Below are 13,775 nucleotides of genomic sequence, written 5' to 3' on the forward strand. Positions count from 1 at the left end.
ACTGTTCACCTTTACTTTCCATTTCCATTTCCTGTTTAATGTACATGTTTGAAAAAAGACTGCACAAGGTGTCAGTCAAAAACAGATAACAGACACAGGTACAAACCCAATATAGTTTATTTGACATACAGGTGCTTTTGGTTCCAATTCAAGGAGCTTAACAGAGGACAGATTCCATTTACACAAAAAAAGGAATATGATGGTCAATCAGATTTATCACATTTTAGGATAAAACTCTTTTTTGTCCAAAACATACGGAACTCATGTTTATGGTTTCAGTTTTTGAGCCATTAACTCTCAGCATGCAGGTTTCCCCACATCTGTCTTTGTGAAGATGTGACAAAATGGCAATATCAAACTAACTTTTATTTGTTCTTTACAAATTTTTGCATCAAATAAAATAAAGTAAAGAGATCTAAAGAACAGAAACAACAATAATAAACTATAGTTCTACATTATGTTTCAAAATCTACATTCAAAACCAAGACGCACAATGTTGTACCAGGGCCCCATTAAATAATCATATCAACAAGCATTTAGTGTAACGTCTTTGTCTTTGTGTCTGTCAGTCCTCCACACAGGCACACACATTTCTCATTGTGTTCTTTAGTCCCATCAGCAGTCTCAGCGGAGTCTCCTGCACTTTTCAGCAGAGACACTCTCTCAGTGGTGAGCGAGGAGGAGCAGAGGCTACAGGGAAGATAAAAAAAATGACTTTTTCAAAGTCCATAGTGGCCTGAGCCTTGTGGCTGAATGTGCCCCATCCTGCTTGTGCATAAACATTATTTTCAAATCATACAGGTAGCAGCAACACCCCTGCAGAGAGGGGTCGAAGAGGGGAGTGACCAGAGGATAAGAATTGGGATCTGAAGAGGAGGATGATGTGCTCTACTGTACAAGGCCATCATCGGGAGAGACAGGGTCTATGTCATGGCCTCTGCGATGCCGGTGCTCTGTTTTGTTCCTGTTATCAGAGTCTTCACGTTCACCTGTGTCTCTCTCCCTCTCTCGCTCCCTCTCTTTCTTCCGCTCCCTTCGCACCTCTGGGTTCTCCTTATCTTTCCGGTTGTTGCGATTTCTTCGTTCTCTTCGATCATTCTTCCTTCGTCCTCCTAGAAGAAAAAAATAATCATAATGTAAATAATTATCAAATATAAAAATACTTTTCAAAATCTGCATATACTAATTCTTATTCTGGCAAAAAAAAAATGCAACATTGTGAAAACAAACAGAATCTCCATTTGTAGCATACTGCAATTGGTACAGCCACAGAGAAGGCCAAAATGCAGGTCTACATGTCAGATATTAAAGCTTGTCAAGCATTTGAAATTAAAAATAGAATGTCTCAAAACATGCATGATAAACTATTTCAATTTGTAAAGACATTTCAGCTAGGGATAAATGGGATGTTTTAAAGTTTGTACACAATAATGTCATTTTTGCTGCAAAAATAAATCACAACCCAAACTATTCAATGCATCATTATGTATGAAAAGATGATTTACATATAAATGGTCCCTTTTACTAAGAGTACAATAGTTTGTTTAAACCTTCAAACACATAACAGAACACAGACAACCACTTATTGCGATGATCTGTATTCACCACTAGATGTCAGTCTTTAACCACACACAGCAGTCGTCCCTGTGATGAGCAGCCCTTAGTCCAAAATAGAAACCCTTTAAATAAGCCCCACATTTATCTGTTCTTGCAACACCATCTCATAAACAAAACAGAGAGTTTTGGAATGCTGAAGGTTTATCTCTGCTCGAGCTACAGTTATTAATGATAATAACAAGATCCACCCCCAGGGAGGTCGGAGACAGGACCTGCAACCTTTCCTGTTGTTGGACTGCTGCTGTTCATGTGTGAGTGGAACGGAGCGGCACGGCCTGCTCGGCTGGCTGGCCGGCCAGTCAGGGATTGTGAAAGTGCTGAAGTCGGCAGTAGGCACAGACACAGGGAGAGAGAGAGAAAACCAGATCTCTCTGTCTCCCTCCTGTCCGCATCATGTACTTTCATCCGCTCAACTCTTTGTCTGTTTATTAGTTAAGCCGGGGCTATCAGGAAACAAGAACCATGTCCCACCAACACATTATGGTACATAGCTCTACCTATCCACTAAATTCAATCCTCTTGTAAAAATAGTGAAAAAAAACAAACAAAAGGACAGTAGATGGTTTTAAGTACATATTTGAACAAGTGCATAAATACAATTGAGGAAGGACAGTGTTCACATAGTGTATATACAAGTCTTCAAAAAGTAAGTAGCCTATAATAGAATAGAAATCAAGAATAAGTGAATGCCTCATGCATGGATGGATGGAACTGACAGATGGAGTAATCTGGTGCACTGACTCACTGGAGTCTGCCCCCTGTCCTCTATAAACACAGGAAGTCCCCTTCGCTCTCATTGTTTTCTCTGCCCTGACACCATTTACAACTATTTACAAGTTCAGTGGATTAGTCATACTGTAGCCGCCGAGCTTTTGTCCAGCCAGAAGAGTAACCTAATCCACTCCTATGTTGAGATGATTAGGAGAGTGTTTATCGAACCAACCTGGGTTTGGTTAGTTGGAACAGTTCCCGATGGGCCTTTTTGTAAACTGTGTGCTGACATAAGTGCAATGGTCCGCAAATTAGACACCTTTAGAGGTTTTGGATCATTTACAACAGACACTGAGTGCATCCAAAAAGCCAAGATATAATGAACAATGTCATCAAGAGGCATTATTCTGGCAGTAAATAAGCTGTTGGCTTTGGGCACAAATACATGACACTTTAACAATATTTAAATTAGGTTTTATTATATTCGCCAACACATTTCTACAAAATAAGAGCTACATCTGGTCTTATTTTTGCAAGTGATTTGGGGAATCCATGTCTTCCTCTGAAGTAAATCCAAGACTGAAAAAAGATTTACTATAAAAAATGTGAAAACTTGGCACAGTTTACTTTGAACGGGCATCCCTGAAATAATCCCTGCACTGTATGGGGGTATTTAATGTTTGATGTTACTATGAGAATTTAATAAATGCATTTATCTTATATATGGTATACCAGCAAGCTTATTGTAATTGCTTTAGTCTAATCACCTTTTTCATTTCAGGCCCATAGCAGCTGATACAGTATGGGGTGGTTAAAAGCTGTTGGGATGTTTTTCTTGGCCTGTACTGAAGTTCATCTTAACTACAAATGATAAATGCTAGCTACTTATGTCATGTGTATTACATGGACCAAGAAGCCACATGAATGGTTGTTTGAACTAGCTACCTATAGTTTAGAAGCATACTCCTAAAATATTAAAAAGAAAGTGTCTCTCTCTACAGTGTGTTATTCCTCTGTAATTCCTGCCTGTGCAGTCTAAGAGCACACGGAGGGGCTTAAAACATTGTTGTGTGTGTGTGTGTGTGTGGACGCGTGCGTGTGTGTTTGCGGTTGGAGGAGCATTGTGTATTTTATGATGGCACATCCTCCATGGCAGGCGTTCTGTCGTCCGGGGAGCTTTTGGCGGGAGCCAGGCTGGGATTAAAGGCTATGGGCTGTCCCATGAGTGGAATGCCTGCCGCATGTCCGCCAGGATGTCATGGGGGGGTTGGGGGGGGGCCTCTGTTTTTTTGTGTGCGTGTATGTGTGTATCAATCCCCCCGTACTGACTGGCTGATACTAGTTACTGTATGTTTCTATGTATGCATTATGCCTTTGCCTATGTGTGTTGGTTTTTGTGGGAGTTAAAGGGGGAGGGTCAAGGTTTGCAGAGGGCACACGATCTATCCTGTTCCAGAGATAGAGAGGTGAACTGCAGGTCCATCGAAGGACAAATTAGTCAGGATTAACTTAAGAGAGACTGCGGCGGATGAGGATGTGAGTGTAAACATTCACAATCTCTTGCTGCTGATAATGCAGGAACAGAGCCAAGTTTTTCTGAATCTAAATCTGAATATGTCAGCCTGTATTCTATAGTTTTGCAACTTTTCCTGCATGTTATTTAAAACATTGTGTAAGGGTTAATCAGGACCAAAAGGAAACTGTGAGGCTGTGGGGCCTCAATAACACTTTGACATTTTATGAAATGTGCATTGTTATAGAGAGTTATACGACAAATTGATACCGTGTCATATCTATGCAGAAGACATGAAACTGGTGCCAGGAGTGGATTACTGTAGATAACTTTAAGGACTGTGAGCAATGAAGAAAAGCTAGCCTGGCTTAGTTGAGAGTTATGAAAATGTGCCTTACACGCAGGAAATAGCTGTGGTTTGTAAACCCGAGCAACAACTTTCCTTTTTTTTTGTTAGTTTTTGGAACTAACAAACAATATATAAGTAATAGAGCTTTTAAGGTTCATGTGTTAAATGACAATTTTACACACAAAAAATTAGCTAATTCCCCTGTTTTGAGTCTGTAAGCAATGTTTAGCTAATCAACTGCTAGCTAAAGCTACACACTATGTTAAAGTGGTATTGATCGTCCAACTGTTTTAGAATTTTAGTTGGGTTTTTGATTAGGAAGTCAAAAGATTATGAAGTCGATTGAGCTCTAACAGAAGTAACTGGATGGTAAAATTGGAGAAAATAAGCAAAGAATTACACTAAGGGGGTGAAAGTTTAAATAGGATAAGGCGCAAAAAGAGGAGGATAGGAGTAGGAGGAGGAGGATGTATCAGTGTCTGAGGGCTGCTGGAGGATTACTGGGGGCTCTCTGAGGTCGGACCACTGACCCCCTAGCGTGTGCAGAGCGTAAACAGCGAGGATAGGACGCGCCGAAGCAGATAATTAGCTCTCATTCACCGCAGATGCTCTCGAAGCTGGGGCAACTGGGTAATGTGTGTGGAGGCAATACAAGCAACTTTCTTTCTTTCTTTCTTTCTTTCACTTCTCTTCTATCTTCTGGCCTTCAACAGGCTCCGGCTACATCAACAGAGCCATCAACTCTACACTAAAGTCTCGGCCCGACACAACTGACTGGGGGTGCCAACAGTGCGCTTATATGGGGTTCTATGTTTTCTTTGGTGTGGTGTGGGTCTGGATGGGATGAAGCAGCGACTGGACCAGTAGAGAGAAACAGATAGAGAGTGAGCGAGAGAGGGATAGAGGGGTCTCACAGAGGGCACATCTCACAGTCTGCCTTTACAAATCATATCAACCCCAGTTGACTCTGTTCACAAATTACCGCCAAGAGCAATGGCTCTGTAGTTATTTCAGTGACACAGAGAAGGTATGTGTAAGTATTTATGTGCATGTGTGTGCATGTGTGTGTGTGTTTTTGGAATCTTCAGATCATGCAAGTATTGGCACATTTGTCCTATTTGAAATGGAGAGAGTGTATCTGTTGCTGGATTTGTGTTTGCATGTCTTGGTTTGCATGTAGGCCTGTGTGTGTGTGTGTCTGTGTGTGTGTGTGTGTGTGTGTGTGTCTGTGTGTGTCTGTGTGTGTGTGTGTGTGTGTGTGTGTGTGTGTGTGTGTGTGTGTGTATTGGCAGCTGTGGGGATAAACCAATACTGATCCCTTGGTCGCCGCGTGCCTCCAATGGGGAGGATGTTGATGTTGAGCTGGCTGTTTCTGCGCCAGAGTCAACTGCTTTTCTGCTGCATCACACACACATGCACATAAGTACAAACACACACACACACACACATATACACACACTGTTTGTTCTGTAAGTGTGAGGCCCCAGGGGACTGGAACTCAGCCTCCTACCCTGTCTGCAATCTGTCATTTAACACTGCAGAGCCCAGGCTAAAAAACAACCACCCGTAGCCGCCAACCCACTCAGTAACCACACACACATAACATAAAGCGATCGTAAATGCACCACAGCATCGGGTTCTTAACGGAGACGAGCCTGTCTGAAAGCAGTTTTCACTCCCTTCATTAGTAATGATCACGCTATTCCTTGTTTACTAGGAGCAGAGAAAGCGGTTTTACTGTTTAAGAGTCCAAAGAGGTCTCGTGGGAAAACACACAGCATACCCATTGCAACATCACACATGTGCGTTCCCCCCACTGTCCTCCCTCTAACCACAATGACAATCCTTTGAGTACACAGCCGGAGTCCTGAGCGGAAGAACGACCCGCTCTGATTGTAGCTACAAGCTGTATAGCAGCAGAGTCTGGCATTCATAGAGCAGAAATTGTGCCATGTGTCACAAATAAAAGTGGGTGTGATTGGGTCAACAGCAACAACAAAAGGCCATGTCTGGAATGTGCACATTTTAAAAATAGTTGTTTTTGCTCTTCCAAGCATTTGGATTTTTTCTTTTTGAAATAACAAAGATGCAGATCCTATACCAACACATTATATCTGTATAGGGTGATCCAGGTTTTCCAGATTTCATTTTTAAATGCTGGATCACAATAATCTGGAGCCAGTATTTGACCTATGCTGGAACACCAAAGTGCCAAAGTTTTGTTTTCTTTACCTGGACATTTCCTCCTCTTGACCAGGCAGTCTTTGATCTCTGAGATCTCAGGGCACGGGTTCCCAAATGGAGATGGGTACTTGATGACCAACCGTGTGCGGGTCTCCTGGCCCCGCTTGAACCCACAGGTTCTACCAGACCGCGAGCAGGGGCTCCACTCGCTCCACTCACCCACCTCGCAGTGCACTGAAAAAACAATGGGGAAAATGAAGGAGAAAGGATTTGTAAAGAAATTGTTGATTAAACTCCAATAAATCATTTCCTTTTTTTCTTCAAACTTATTTGAGCGCTTTTGGACATTCACAAGGAGTACAGGCATCTTGGGTTGTTTTTTTTCCCGACACACACGCACTGCACTGACCTTGCGCTATGCACTCCATGAGCTTGTCATTGGGCTCGTAGTCCTCTGGACAGACATGGTGGCACCTCCCGCTGAACTGATACAGGCCTGGCCGGCACCTCGTGCATGTTTCACCGTTCACACACAACTCACACTCTGCAGGGCACTCTACAAAGACAAAAGAACATCGGTGTATCTCTTAATGTAGTGGCCAAATGTAACACATAAACACATTTCAGGCTTCATTCCAAAGTCAGGTTTATTTGGTGAACTCCACATGGCTAATGAGGGATAAATACAAGGTGAGCAGAGCTAGATAAAGGGCAAACCTTGTGTATGGTCCATGTGTTTGATACATATAAGCTGTAAACACTCACTGGAAACACACTCTCTCTGTGTGTCGCTGCGGCCCATCCCCTCAGGGCAGTACTCCTGGCACTTTCCCAGGTGAAGGTAGAAACCCGCTCGGCAGCGTGTGCAGAAGTTCTTGTTGAAGCAGGAGTCGCACTCCGACCTGCACTCTGACACAGACCCACAACCATCGTTTAATTAAACCACACAAGTTACTGAGTGTGTCCTGCGTGTTAGATATACAGCATGTCAGCATGAGTGAATGAGTGTCTCATAGTGTTGAATGTTAGTAAGTGCTAAAGCCTGGCTTTTGATTATTTAGGTGAAGCAACAGATCATTAAATTGATTGTCACCAAAAGAAAGCTTACTTAAAAGATGTGCTCTGTGCATACATAATGCCATATTTTATGAGCAGGTCTTAAAACTGTTGCGTGTGTGTAACAGATACAAGTAGTCTACAAAGGAGGACATATCTTTTTTTGGATAATTTCTTGAACCCAACCAGAGTGGTTGTGCTTATTCTTGTCATGTGAAAGTAAAACACACTGTTAAGAGGACATATTAAACTCTAGACAAGTTTGAGATATACTTTTCTGTTTGTGTTAGTTATAAGAAAGGATTTACAACACAGAGGTCATGCCCGGCTACAGAAACCCCACTTACAGGCGTATCATTCTTTAATACAGAAACAGTTTGTGCTGCTTACTTGTGCAGGTGTTTCTCTCTGGGGAGCGTGTGCCGTAAAAACCTGGAGGGCAGGAAGTCATGCACACCCCAATCTGCTTCATCCCAATCCTCTCCAAGTGCATGAAGAAGCGCGGCTTGCAGGACAGGCAGCCATTGTAGTCTGAGCAGGTCAGACAGCCACCCTGCTGGCACCCCGAGCTCACACCAGATATCTCTGTGGACAGCAGCAGGGGGATTGTTTGGGTATTAATTTCACACGATATTGAAAAACTAAAAGACATTTCTGAACAGAAAAAAATTGATATACTGCATTGCCCTGGAGTAATTTGGGGTTGTTTGTCGAAACCATACTAGTTATATTAGCCAACCTCGTATCTAAAGGTCAAAGCCAGGGTTCACTTTTCTGTTGGACAGAGTAAACCCTCAGACAACCTTCCTGTAAAATTGTGACTAATTTAGCATGTAGGGTTTATGGAATACTTCAGTGTCCCGCATTAAACATTAAAGCATTCATTAGAAAATCCAGAAATACATTAAGTGGTGAAATGCTTTTCTATACTGGTATTGTAGGGAAAAGCAAATACAGCACATGTTTATAAAAACCTTTAAAACTCCTGTATTCTTGGTTAAATATCTAAGGTCATTTTATCAACGATTTTTGTTTTTTCCATAGCATCATAACAAAAACATACTGGTCAATTACAATTACATTCATTGTTCCTTTGACACATAATTACTCAATGATACCCATGCTGTATTGGTGCTTCACTCCAAAAGACACAGTTTGCAGGAGTCATACACAGTGGGCAAATCAAAAGCAACCCGGTTAGCACTAAAGGAATACAATTTCCTCTACAGCGTTGGCATCTCATACCACCAGTTTACACTGGCCTTCTTCCCTCGCTTCTGGGATAAGCTGCCAGTTTAACATAGATCAAGGATACTTTGTCTGAAATATCTCGACAATCTTCACAACTGCTGTCCGTTTGCCCACATGTGTTCCTGTCAAGCTGCCCTGATTCACAGACGTCTGAAGGCGCAGGAATTTGGCCTTGCCCTTGCGCTTGCACCGACAAAATCTCACTTGGACGGAGGTGTCTTGCATAACATACCACTAAAGTCGCATATGAATTAACACATTCCCATGCCTGCACACACAAATGTACATGATTCATGGAGAAATTCTGAATGGTACAGCAACATAGGAGTTCAATGGATCATATAGCTGACTTTTTGAATCATATGTTCAGCATTCAATTAAGCTGTAAATAAAGCCATCTTTATTTTCCACTGAGCTGACTCATCTTGATAAACTATATAATACACTGAATCATTTCCACTGTTATCACCCAGGCACCCACATGCTTCGTTTCTGGATTCATCATCACAGACAGGAAGCACGGAGCTCGGGTTCAGTCGCTGCCTGGTAATTTTTGGCAGATTGACTCGATGGTCATTGACTCCCAGCTCACTCTTACCCCCTTTGTTCCCCCTGAAATCTGTACTCATTCACCCCTTCACCAACTAATCCCTCCATCCTCCCTCATATCTCTGCAAGTGTGAGATATCTGCATCCTCTGCGGAAGTTCGGACTCTTAGAAGCACTTGTCAATTAACAAGTCATCTGGAAAGGAAGAAATTTAACTAAACATTTCAAATTATGACTATTTTTTATTTAATACTGTCATCTCACAGTGGACTTCCTTCATGGTCGTGTTGTATGGATCTGCTGTATAATACAAGGTTTGATTTGTACCTTTACATCTTTTACTCTATATGGCATTTTACCTCAAACAAAAACAAATGTACACTCATTTCCAAAATGAAAATGTCACAGGAGACAAACTGTTATTTCTGTTTAAAGTCTCAGTAAATGTTTTCTCTCTCTGTAGACCCTCCTGCTCCCCCTCCTCTCTCACAACTGTGTTGAGAGGCTCTTTACTTTTGTTTAGGGGAAAATAAACACTTAAAGAGAGAATATGTGTGTCCTGTTGAAGCGCAGTGTATATAACATTAAAACACCTTAACCCTATAAAGCTGACTCATATTTTATCCTCAATCATTGCAGCACTAAGACAAACTTAAGTATAATAGTCAACCTTCAACAAACAGTACAGGACAGGTACATTTTCTCACTCTACATATGTCTTAAATATCAGTTTGCAGCAGGTTAAATGTTAATAGGCCTAAATGAGTTGTGTTTAAATGCACGTTTGACTTAATATAGGCTACTGAACACTGAACAAAAATGAGCCGGAGACCTCTTCAAAACCATGTAATAAACACACCGTTAACCCCAAATGCTCTTACTCTGAGCTTTGTGATTAAATGTGAAGAGAAGTTGGAACCCCAGGTGGCAGGGATAAAAAACATCACTTTTAACGTCTATTATTGTAGCTCAGACAGTTTGTTCATCCACACTGGCGGGTGATACATGGAATATTCCAGCTATCACTGCTCAGGCTAAGTCACTGAGCACATCTGGAGACCCTCAGTGATAAAGTGTGCGTAGGAAGAATAGAAAAATATACATCATTTCATGGTGTGATGGAAAAAGGTTGGTTGTAGCTCAAGAGATGAGACACAATGTTGGACACTTGGGGAGATACATGAGAGATGAAATATCAACAGAGTAAAGAGAGTTTGAATAATGGAACATCTCTGCTGTTTCTATGGAGCTATATTTTGAACAGCAGTAAAAAAAACAAAATGGGAAATTGTTTAAAATGATGATACTAAGTTCTATTTCTTACCTGTGTAAAGGGGAAACTTAGTTGTTCTTAGTGATCTGTATTAGTCAACTTTCTCCAGAAATGTCCAGAATGTGTCAGTGTATAAATTCAACTTGGAGGCTACTTTATCCAATTTGAGAACTAAAGCTGTGAATAATATGCCCTGACATCAGGCAGACTACACACACTCACAAACACACACACAAAACACATGCGCACACTCCATGTCTGAAGTCTGCAGCTGTGACCGCTAGAGAGCGACGGGAACCAGGAGAGCGAGCTCAGAGAGAAGCGAGTGCATGCAGGTTTCAGGTGTCAGGCACAATTAATTAATCGAATTAATGTTTAAGAAAAAAACACATTAAAAGTAGAGTTAAATGACTAAATGACTGGATGTATCATCCCGCCAATCAAATAGCTAATACACTGGAGCATGCGCTGGAATTTGCCCAAATAAACCAATTAACATTTATTGCGCATTTTATAACAGAAGTACGTGCAACCTTTGGAGGCAGTTGGTTTAGTTTTCCCTTTAATTAATACAATTGTAGTTGTTGTTGTAACTTATTGATTAGCGGGAGGGAAGATGCAACATTTAGTTACATCAAGAAAACTCACAACAATGTAAAGTGTTCAGTGTTTCCTGTTGTGCGCACGGGTATGATTGTTCAGTGACCATAATGTGCGACTCATCCAATTTACCACACTGTCTATAAGTTATCAATCATTCATAAACTTAGGTAATTAAATTAAAGCAACTATTAAGTTTTTTTTTGGGAGAGGGTGAAGAGAGTCTGTGAAGTTTTTGATTTACCGTCAAGTCGAGCAATGCTGATTTAAATACAATACACAGAAAGAAAGAGCATAGGGACTGTGCTTGATGTGTACAACATACTCCGCACTTCAACCCATACTCACGTTTATGTTGCCGGTGCCTGGAGCTGCTGTGCTGCTGACCACCAGTGTAATCCATGCAGTGCAAGATGATCAAAACAAAGGAGATCAATTGTAATTGCATAGTAGCCCAGAGATGAGACTCGTAAAGCCAATGTCAATGTTCACCAAACACTTATGGGATGAGATTCCGTTTTCTTGCCCCAGTTAGAGGCAAAGTGTGGAGAGCAGAGAATAATTCCTACACACAGCAGGACCCCCAGCTATGTGGTGATATGTGGTGATGGTAGTGGACGCTGGCCCAATGATGCCTGGGCCGCTTAGATTGTAACATCCTGAATAAGGTCTTCATATGAGCCAGACCGAGTCAGGGATCCGTTATCCGTACTGTGATGAAGAACATACCCTCCAACAATAAAAAAACAAACACCGCAAAAAGCTCGATTCTCATCCGGTGTGCGCAGAAGGAAAGCAGTATCAATCAGCATAGGTCCAAAAGGTGAATACAGCTGTGGTTTGAAAAGAAAGGGACTTTTAAAAAGTTTGACTTATAATATCCATGTGTAGCAACTCCAAACGGACCTTCCTCTCCCTCTTCCAGTCTCTCCCTGGAGATGCTCTGTGCGTCCCGGTGTGTGCAGACCCTAATGTGCTGGGCGCGCGGAGGGAGTCGGACTTATCTCAGCATCAGCTAACGCACAAAAAGTCAAACCCACCTCAACACTACTTCATGGAATCACTCACAGGAAACAAGTTGAAGGTGTCTCTCTGCTGTCACACCTCATCGCTGAACCAAAGTGAACCAAACAAGACCTCCGCTTCTCAGTTTTCTACTTTCCCATTCAGTCCTCTCCTGCCGGCCGGCTGATGACTTCAGCCTCACTGCCGTCTCTCTCTCTCTCTCCCTCTCTCTTCTCTCTCCCCCTACAAGCTTCAAAGTTTATTTAGAGGACAAGCCCCCCCGCGTCAGAGAAAGAGAGAGAGAGAGAGAGAGAGAGAGAGAGAGAGAGAGAGAGGGAGAGAGAGGGGCGCATACTGAAGTTATTTCAACTAGGGTTTAGAACTATGTATTGTAGCTTGTCCAGGATTCATGTCTGCAGCTGCGCTTCCCTGACGCTTTACATGCACATCATTGACATGTATTAATGACGTCGGTGAGACTTATGCATAGACTCACTTGTCTGCTTAATTCAAATGAAATGTCAATATTCCGATTGTCTCTCAAGCCAAAAAGATACATTATAATATATATACATATATATATATATATATATATATATATATATATATATATATAGAGAGAGAGAGAGAGAGAGAGAGAGAGATGGATGATAATGGGTCCACAATGACAATGTGATATTAAGAAAAAAAATGACGAGTAAAGAGTTTAGATTTTAGATTATATGGCCCTATAACAATTTGTTTGCCTCATATTCTTGTCTGAATGAAAATGATGAAGTGTTAGAGTACCATGATAAAGTTGTACCAGTGTTTTTGAAAGTAATGCTTTAAATAAATGCAACAGATTGCTAATAGTTTATATGATGGGAGAATTACAAAGAAGAATTAATCAATTAATAGTTTTATGCTTTTTTTTCGTGTTTTAATCTCGGTGTCAGTGATGGTTTGGTTTAGATATAAAATCCCTCAGTTGACACAAGCCTGAAATGCAGCAACTCGTCCCATTACCTCTAGAGGGAGTTAGCTCCATGAGGCACGTTGTCATAACAGACAGGCCCTGCATGGGTATCAGTGAGTTATGGTAAACTGTGGCACTTGACCTTTCCATGCTGAGTCCACATGTTATGTTGTTTCTGCTGCTATGATATGGAAGAAAATAGCAGGAGAAAAATAGACACTTGAATACTTTGAAATCCCTTGAAAGAATCATTTAGGACAAAACATGTGTCCGTCATTAATCATTACTTCAAATCATTCTTCACTAGGGTCTAATGCAATAAAAACGTTGAGGACTTTTTGTAAAAGAATTAGTTTCACATGCAAAGACACTGCTCCAGGTTTAGTGCACTGTGGCCTCTGGAGTTTGGAGTAGAGCTGTGTTAAAGGAGGGCTGAAGCCTCATTTGTCTAACTAGTGTGTTGATGTTTAGAGGGGAACAGTATGCACGAGTCCACAGTTCTCCTCGCTGTGGCTTCTGGTCTTTCATCAGTCACTGTGCTGAGGAAAGCAATGCAAACACACTGTGGCTTCTTTCTTTATGGGAATACTTCCCTGTTTGCCCTGCACTAACTCAGCAGCAGGACAGTGAGACATAACACAGATTGATACATAGTTTTAAACCCTTTCAACCCCATTGAGGTAGACTGCTCATTCCAAACTTTACCCAG

General features: G+C 41.5%; 1 protein-coding gene across 1 annotated transcript; it reads right to left on the minus strand.

Annotated features, from left to right (window-relative positions):
- Positions 1–99: 99 nt before the first annotated feature.
- Positions 100–12,337, minus strand: rspo3 (R-spondin 3). Its single transcript, XM_061051081.1, has 6 exons — positions 11,452–12,337; positions 7,821–8,015; positions 7,140–7,283; positions 6,784–6,930; positions 6,423–6,608; positions 100–1,112 (listed from the first exon to the last, which is right to left on the minus strand). The coding sequence occupies exons 1-6, from the start codon at positions 11,549–11,551 to the stop codon at positions 889–891; spliced, it is 996 nt and encodes a 331-aa protein (XP_060907064.1). The 5' UTR covers positions 11,552–12,337; the 3' UTR covers positions 100–888.
- Between the last annotated feature and the right edge of the window lie 1,438 nt (positions 12,338–13,775).

The sequence above is a fragment of the Labrus mixtus genome, chromosome 11 (genome assembly GCF_963584025.1).
Source record: "Labrus mixtus chromosome 11, fLabMix1.1, whole genome shotgun sequence".
NCBI lineage: Eukaryota > Metazoa > Chordata > Actinopteri > Labriformes > Labridae > Labrus > Labrus mixtus.